The following is a 9,111-nucleotide window of genomic DNA, read 5'->3' on the forward strand; positions in this document are numbered from 1 at the left end:
CATTCCCATGTTGCTGAACAGATCTTTACCAATTCCCACCTTATCATCAATCTGAAGGTATCACGCCGTCAACATGTGCTTGCCTTTAAAGTGAGGCACCCTTCAATTTCCTACACAGTGTATGTTAAGTTGCGTGGCTACAATGGCTTTCCTTTTTGTTCTGATCGCCTTGGGTCTCGCGATTGTGCACGAAGGATGCGCTGACCTTACGCTGGAAGACCTTAATTCCCGTGACCTTCCTTGTCCCAACGCGGCCGACATCCTTCCCTGTGTGTGTGACGTTGACCAGGCCTATCAGATGGCCATGCATTGTACCTACTTGGAGGATGGAGAGCTGGCTAGGGTCTTCTCTGCGGATTTCCCCTTCAAGGACTTCAGGGAGATTGATATAACACATAGCTTGGGCCTGACAACCCTACAGGAGGGGGATTTCGGCGAGGTGTCCTTCGAGGAGATATTCACCGATTCCACAGGACTGACGGAGGTGCAGGAGAGAGCTTTCTCGCACAGTTACTCGACATTGACTACGATAAAGTTGGACAATAACCGTATATCAACATTTCCTTTTGGCGAGATCCCCTCGTTTCTGTCTCTGAGAGAATTATATCTCTATGGTAACGACCTCCGCCAGTTTCCGGTGCTGAAGTCTGACTCTCTTGTAACAGTTTCCCTGAGTTTCAATCCAATAGGCGAGATACCAATTAACGGCTTCAAAGATATTCCGAATATTGAAGATTTCTACTTTCAAGGGAACAATCTGCAGCATATCTACACAGGTAAATAATCCCATACACGTAATGTACAGTCGCGGACATATGAAACACTGAATATGTGGAGCGAGAAATAATAAATTTGGAGCAAAGGAAAGGTCCCTTATGCTAGTAAGTTAGTGGTCGTTCTCATAACTGCTGTGTTCTTAAGGATAGGTCTGTTAGGGTGTTATGTATGGTTTATATCTATCAGGCGTGTCGTAAACCCCTGTTTATATAATGAAAACAAGCAATTCAACAGTGTTACCAAGAGTCACTCTTGTCATATAGCACCTGGCAGTCACGATATAGCAGTTAGATAACACTTTATAAGCAAAAGTCTGTTGTGAATATCTACGTATGAGTCTTTTGAATGGTCAATATATTTGCATTAGCTGTATATGGAGCATCTAGTGAATAATTTGCATGTCTTATGTCGAACTTTTTTTTTCTTTTGTTTTTGTATTTAATACTTTAAATAGACAAATACCTACTATGAATTTTATTGACACAGAACTTTCATGTAAACGGTCATACGGTGAAGTTCGTAACGAGATATGATGATGATTATTATTGTTATTTGTATATTGGTATTTCCTTTTCTTCATTCTTATTGCTATTATCATAGTATTTGTATTATTATCATCATTGTCTTTTGTTTTGTTGTTGTTGTGATGAATTTATTAACAATAATAATGATAGGAATGTAATTAATATCTTTATCATTACTGCTATTACTATTAGCTTTATCGTTTTAAAAATATAATAATGATAAAAACAACTATTATTATCAACACTTTTATGAATGTAATTATTATTTGAATATTTTATAATAATGATATTATTTAATAATAATCATCACATCATCATCATCATCATCATCATCATCATCATCATCATCATCATCATCATCATCATCATCATCATCATCATCATCATCATCATCATTATTATCATTATCATATTTTATTATCTTTATTATTATAACCATTATCTTTATTATTTTATCATTATCGTTATTATTATTATTATTGTTACTATTATTATCATAATTATTGTTGTTGTTGTTGTTATTATTAACATCATTATTTTCATTACTGTTGTTATTATTATTATTATCATTACTGTTGTTATTATTGTTATTATCATTACGCTGTGTTATTATCATTACGCTGTGTTATCATCATACTCAGGATGATGATAATTTATCATCAGCTTATTTATAGTCATTGGCATTGCTTTTATTACAGCTATAATATTATGAAATATTAAGAAAAATTTGAATAACACTGATGGTTAAAATGATAACAAAAAATACTATGAAAATATATATCAGCTTTGACATGTTCCGTAGAATTTAGGGGGGGGGAGGGGGAGGGGGGTGTCACAGCGAATGAGGGAGAGAGGAAGGGTAAGAAGTGCTGAGTCATGCTACACTCCGTCCACGCTTAGGAAAGAAAAACCAACAACCCTTTTTAGACATTGTGAGAGAGTGAGAGAGAGAGAGAGAGAGAGAGAGAGAGAGAGAGAGAGAAAGAGAGAAAAAAAAAAAAAAAAAAAAAAAAAAAAAAAAAAAAAATATATATATATATATATATATATATATATATATATATATATATATATATATATATATATATAGAGAGAGAGAGAGAGAGAGAGAGAGAGAGAGAGAGAGATAATATAATCCTAGACCTATGTCATTATATATATTAAGTATTGTTTATAAAATCTGTATGTTAATTGTTCAGTAGATATTATCTAATCCTCTTTGGCGCACTACCTTCTTTTACATAAAAAGATAGGATATTATTTATATTCATCTTATATCACAACTTCATTACTTCAATAACATTAAGAATGATAATAGTAACATAATTTACGTTAAGGACGATTTTGTATCAACCTTTAAAACCTTTGATAATCTCGTTAACATAATTACCACATCTTGACTCCCAGCTGTTGTAAGGGATAAGGGTTCTTTCCTGTACTTAACATTGCAAGGTGGTACATTAATTGCATTTATGGTTGTTATATTACATGTTTGGTGGTTAATATTTATGCAAATCGTCCTCCAGATCTATTTCCAGGAAGAGTATGAGTGTTATATAAATGGATATCAATAGTTCAAGGTGATGTCAGCGTGTAAAACTCATTCAGAATATTATTACCAGGAACGCGACTGTACATATGCATATATGAGTATATACATAGAGTAATGTATATGCATGCTCTCTATATGTGTGACAAGTACAAAAAAATGTTGTCTTCATGAATGCTGATGCTTATCATAATGAAAAGGTAATGATAATGGAATAGATGATTATATTAATTATTAAATTTATCAAAATTGAATTATTATGAAAATGTTATCATTACCAATTACGTGGTAAAGTGTCAAAGTGTTAATGGTCATAAATCATAAATAACAAAAATTACATAATTACACGATGTACACACATACACACTTACACATACACACACATTTACATATAACTTACACACATACACACATACACACTTACACACACACACACACACACTTCCACATACACACTTACAAACGCACACCTACACACACACACACACACACACTTCCACATACACACTTACAAACGCACACCTACACACACACGACCTAACTCCAGGCTCTCCACTTCTTCTGCCTCTCCCTCAGGCACCTTTTCCGGCCTTTCCAACCTGCGCAGAATCGACCTTTTGAGGAACAACCTAGGACACGTCCAAGAAGGGGCCTTAGAGATATCCAGCGCCTCGTTTCGAGAACTCGTTTTGACTTCGTGTAATATTAGCAGCATTGAACGTCACGCTATCACAGGTGACTAGGTTTCTTTGCTTTTTATATTATGGTGTCAGAGGTTCTGAGGTCAGAGGCTCTGTCTCTGTTTCGCTGTTTCTGTGTGTTTTTGTTTCTGTTTCTGTCTCTGTCTTTTTTATCTCTGTCTCTTGTCTCTTTTTCTTTTTCTTTTTCTTTCTCTTTCTCTCTCTTTCTCTCTCTCTCTCTCTCTCTTTTTCTCTTTCTCATTCTCTTTCTATCGACCTCCCTCCCCCCTCTCTCTATCTTGTTTTCTCTTTATCTCTCATTTTATCTCTCTATTCTCCTTCTTTTCCTCTATTCCTTTCCCTCTCTCTCTCTCTCTCTCTCTCTCTCTTCTGTATCTACCCTCTTTTATCCAAGTAGTAATTTCACATCTAAACATCTACATAAAAAAAAAATATTATCAAAATCAAAACACATGTTTTTCTCTCCACCAAAATCCCACGAAGGTCTCAAAGGCGGGTCCCTCTGGCTTGATGACAACGCCCTGACCAGCCTTCAGGAAGACGCGTTTCGGCCGCTTTTCAATGAGGTCAACTTGATCTATCTCGCAGGTAATTTTATTCTCTAAGGTGGTTAGATGCATGGTGTGAGCAGGGTGGGCTGACGGAGAGAGGGAGAAGGGTGGGGTGGTGACGATGGGGTGGGATGGGGAAGGGGGGAGGGAAAGAAGGAGGGATGGGGTGGGAGTGAGAGTGAAAAGGTATGGGGTGGTACGTAAAGGTAGGGTGAGAGAGAGGGAGAGAGAGAGGAATTGATGAAGAAGGAGATGGTTTCTAAAGGTGGGGTATGAGGTGAAGGGGAGGGGTGAAGTGGTAGATAAAGTGGAGGCTGATAAAAGCGGGAAAAAGGTGGTAGGTAAAGATATGTTAAGATGTGGGGGGAGAAGGGAAAGGGGGGGATAGGGCGGTATATAAAACTATAGGTATGAGGTAAAGGACGGGTGATTGGCATAAGGTATGCTGTACCGAGTGAGGGAAGGGGATACTTAGGCAAACGAGTGTAGGGGTGTTTGAGGGAGAGAAGTGATGGGTAAGGGTGCATAGGGAAAGGGAAAGGGAGTGGGTGTGTTGGGCAAAAGTATCAGATATTAACAGCATGAACAGAGTAACGAAGATTTCAAAGACATGGTCGCTCACATCAAGAAGAAGTAGAAGAAGAAGGAAGAAGAAGAAGAAGGAGAAGAAGAAGAAGATTATGATGGAAAAGCAAACAAGAAGAAGAGGAAAAGAGAAAGAAAAGAAGAAGAAAACGAAGGAAAATAAAAAGAATGTGAAGAAGAAAAGGAAACGGAAAAGAAGGAGAAGAAGATGAAAAGAAAAAGAAAAGAAGATGAAGAAGCAGAAAATGAAAATTATGAAGAAGAAATGAGGAGGAAGACCGCCTTTTCTCAATTTCAATCTAATGAACAATAATATTCAATACACACATTCCTCTTAAGTTTCATTCTCCTCCTCATTCCCTTTTCCCTTTCCCTTTTCATCCATGAGCAGGAAACCCCCTGAGTTGCAGTTGCGACATTGCCTGGCTCGTCCAAAGACCTTCTCTTATGGCCCGTGTTGCAGACGACGCCGCTTGCAACAATGGACAGCTGTTGGCAGACCTCGACCCGGCCATGTTCGACGCTCTCTGCTAAATCTAGGTCACTGTAAAGGCTGACTTCGCTCGCAGTTTGTGTCAGGTCAGCTGACAGTGTCACAAATAAATTGTCGGTTGAGGATCTGTATTGTTTTTTTTTTTTAATGATATTCTGTGTTTTATTAGGAATTGTTTCTCTTTGAAAACGACCTTTTTTCCTCCCTTAATTGAAAAAAAAACATCTCTTTATAAACGATCTTCTTCCTTTAAAAAAACAATCAGTGTCTGATGGTTAAACCTTTTTATTTACAATTATATCTCCTCCCTTTGGGAAAAAAAAATCTTGATAATTTCGTCAAAATTACTGATAAAAAATAGTATTTCCAACCTTCTTTTCCCATTATGACGTCACTATTCTTTATCTCGTGAGAACTACAAGATGTTGTTGATTAGTTTAGCATTGTTAGTTGCAACAGATGTATGTGACTAGAGATAAGCTTATCTGTTGGAAGCTAAGGTACAGAAAATATGATTAGACAAATGCATGGATAGATAAAGCACCCGCACGCACGCGCGGACTCTCTCTCTCTCTCTCTCTCTCTCTCTTTCTCCCTCCCTCCCCCCTCCCCCTCTCTCTCTCTCTCTCTCTCACACACACACACACACACACACACATTTTGTAAAGTCTCATTTTAAAGCAATAAAATAATAATAAGGGTGATAATGATAGTAATGATGACAACAAAACAACAACAATGATCAAAATCATGATGGTAATAAAAGGGATGAAAATTATAAAATTCCTACAATAATAAAAATAATAAACCTTCTTATTATAATAGCAACAACAACACTAAAACCAAAATAATGACAACAATGATAATAATGATAATAATAATAATAATAATAATAATAATAATGATAATAATAATAATATCAATAATGATAATTATGATAATAATAGTAATGCTAATAATTATAATAATATTAGAACTAATAATATTACTACTACTACTACTAATACTAATACTACCAATAAAAATAATAATAATAATGACTATGATGATTATAATGATGATAATAACAACAAATACAATGATAGTAATTATAACTATACAAATTCGATTATGATAACAACAACGCCAATAATAATAAGACAAAGAAAATATTAACAGCAACAATAACAGTAAAATCAATAACTAGCTCCACCCATGTCAATTTAATGGAAGGTGGCAACAACAGTGCCACACACACATTTATGTCTTCAAGTAATATATGCAATTTCTCTGACTCATTTACTACCCATTTAAGAACCTATAACAATCCAAATAATATGTTAAAGTAAATGAACTATTTTCCTGTTCTAGATCACATTAGGTAATTGTTAAATAAATGAATATATCCGAATGAAATCATATTTTTAACATTAGGTAGCTTGCAAGTGAGAACACAGGCGTTGCAGCTGCACAAGAGATATATCGAGTATGATCTCTGAAAACATCTTAGATTCTTAAACTCTTACTGAAGGGGGGGGGGGGGCACAGACGCCCATGATATTTCATAGAGAGAGAGAGAGAGAGAAAGAGAGAGAGAGAGAGAGAGAGAGAGAGAGAGAGAGAGAAAGAAAGAGAGAGAGAGAGAGAGAGAGAGAGAGAGAGAGAGAGAGAGAGAGAGAGAGAGAGAAGAAGAAAGAGAAAAGGAGAGAGGGAGAGAGAGAGAGGAGAGAGAAGAGAGAGAAGAGAGAGAGAGAGAGAGAGAGAGAGAGAGCGACAGAGAGAGAGAGAGAGAGAGCGACAGAGACAGAGACAGAGAGAGACAGAGAGAGATAGATAGATATACAAAGAAAAACAGTTTAACAGTACCGTAGCGACAGAAACTTTTGTGCCCTGTTATCAGTTGTTATCGAGTTTAGTTCTTTATTGGCCCCACGTGCAAGCCTCAAAGTGGAAACAACCTCCTTGATTTACCATTGTGAGATCAACAAATTCTAGACACAGAAAAGTTAAGAATTGAAGTGAATAGATATTTCCTCGTTTTCATTCATATCTTTAAGGGGTACCTGAGAAAGATAAATACATAAATGCATTAAAGAAAAAAAAAAGGAAACAGATATTACTTTGGCTATATTTTTTTACCGAAATCATACACAAGGTTTGAATTAATAATTTACTAAATATTAAGATTTTGAGTTACAATATGAATAATATGAAGAAAAGTTGAAATCGTAGAAAAAATAAGCAGATTTGAAGATATAATATTAATAATAATAGGATTTGAAGTTATATTATTAATAATAACAGTAATGATGATGATAATATTATTAATAGGAATGACATTAATGATATTATTTTTAATGATGATAATAAAAAGATAGTAATAATAAAGACAATGATGTTGATAATATTGATAATGACAATAATAGTAATGAAAGCAACAAAACAGCAATAATAATAATAATAATAATAATAATAATAATAATAATAATAATAATAATAATAATAATAATGATAATAATAATAACAACAACAACAATAATAATAATGGCAAAATAATAAGAATAAGAATAAAAATAAGAATAAGAATGATAATGATAATAACAATAATGATATTGATAATGGTATTGAAAATAATAATAGTGATAATAATATTGATGATGATAATATTGATAACTATAATAATAACAATGATAATAATAATAATAATAATAATAATAATAATAATAATAATAATAATAATAATAATAATAATAATAATAATAATAATGATAATAATAATGTAAAAGACGCAAAACAATAAAAATAACAAACCAGACGTGAATGAAGATGCATTACGCAACACTCAAATTACCAAAGAAAACGGAAACGGAAAAAGAACCACAAAGGCGACCCTCGTAATAAAAAATGATAATTAAAAGACAGAAAGGAAGGATAATCTGCTTGAATAAGGAATGAAAAAGACCCCCCCCCCCCCGAGTATAATTAACATTCACAATAAAAATATTTTTCTTTTCGCACATTATATACACAAAAAAAGGGGAAAAATATGAAGATAAAAGATTGCAATCCCTCCCCCACCCCCCATTGTGTTGAGGATCAGAAGGTGGCGAACTCAAAGGCTAGAGCGTATCCAGCTTTTAAGCTTTAAAGCTGCATTGTTCTTCAGTGTCGCTTTGAAGTCTCCAGACCATTCACGCCGCCAACGTGATAGTTGTGTGATGATTTTTGTGAATATTAATTCGCCGGTTTAATCGAAACCTGAGGTTTGGTATGAGGAAACAGGGGCTCACTTTAAAGACGGGATTGGTAATATGTAATAATTATTATCAACTCAATTTCTGATGGATTAAAACTGGAGTGTGAAGGATGAAGGTGAGGGAGCGGGTGCATTCTCGTTAAATCTGTGGACGAGTTTTTCCGGACATTTTGACAATGATCAGATTTTGGTGATGATCGTAGTCTCTCTGGTCGGTTTTCGTTCAGCTACAGAAGCGAGAGAGATCGTCACTAAATTCCCTGCTTGTCGGAATAAACTTGGCAAACTTGACGGCATAAATTTTACGGTCTCTCAGAAAATATCTAACTTCAAGAAGCCGTCGGATCTTAATGCACGTTACTTTTTATCTGTCTGTCTGTTTGTGTCTGTGTCTGTCTGTCTATTTGCCTTTCCCCACTTTCTCTCTCTCTCTCTCTCTCTCCGTCAGCCACCCTGCTTCTCTCTCTCTCTCTCTCTCTCTCTCTCTCTCTCTCTCTCTCTCTCTGTGTGTGTGTGTCTGTGTGTGTGTGTGTGTGTGTGTGTGTGTGTGTGTGTGTGTGTGTGTGTGTGTGTGTGTGTGTGTGTGTGTGTGTGGTGTGTGTGTGTGTCAGCCACTCTCCTTTTGTCTCTCTCTCTCTCTCTCTCTCTCTCTCTCTCTCTCTCTCTCTCTCTCTCTCTCTCTCTCTCTCTCTCTCT

At 35.4% G+C, this 9,111-nt stretch overlaps 1 protein-coding gene across 1 annotated transcript; it reads left to right on the forward strand.

Annotated features, from left to right (window-relative positions):
* Positions 1-98: 98 nt before the first annotated feature.
* On the forward strand, positions 99-5,307 carry LOC119599058 (oplophorus-luciferin 2-monooxygenase non-catalytic subunit-like). Its single transcript, XM_037948806.1, has 4 exons — positions 99-776; positions 3,427-3,585; positions 4,035-4,139; positions 5,079-5,307. Exons 1-4 carry the CDS (start codon positions 122-124, stop codon positions 5,219-5,221), a joined length of 1,062 nt encoding a protein of 353 aa, XP_037804734.1. The 5' UTR covers positions 99-121; the 3' UTR covers positions 5,222-5,307.
* The last annotated feature ends 3,804 nt before the right edge of the window (positions 5,308-9,111 follow it).

This window comes from Penaeus monodon, chromosome 42, assembly GCF_015228065.2.
Source record: "Penaeus monodon isolate SGIC_2016 chromosome 42, NSTDA_Pmon_1, whole genome shotgun sequence".
NCBI classification, from domain to species: Eukaryota; Metazoa; Arthropoda; class Malacostraca; order Decapoda; family Penaeidae; genus Penaeus; species Penaeus monodon.

Bases quoted from the DNA above. Each gene is read 5' to 3' on its own strand.
- LOC119599058 (XM_037948806.1), top strand. From the start codon at position 122: ATGTTAAGTTGCGTGGCTACAATGGCTTTCCTTTTTGTTCTGATCGCC. The intron at 777-3,426 runs GTAAATAATCCC...CCTCTCCCTCAG, and splicing joins TCTGCAGCATATCTACACAG to GCACCTTTTCCGGCCTTTCC. The intron at 4,140-5,078 runs GTAATTTTATTC...ATCCATGAGCAG, and splicing joins CAACTTGATCTATCTCGCAG to GAAACCCCCTGAGTTGCAGT.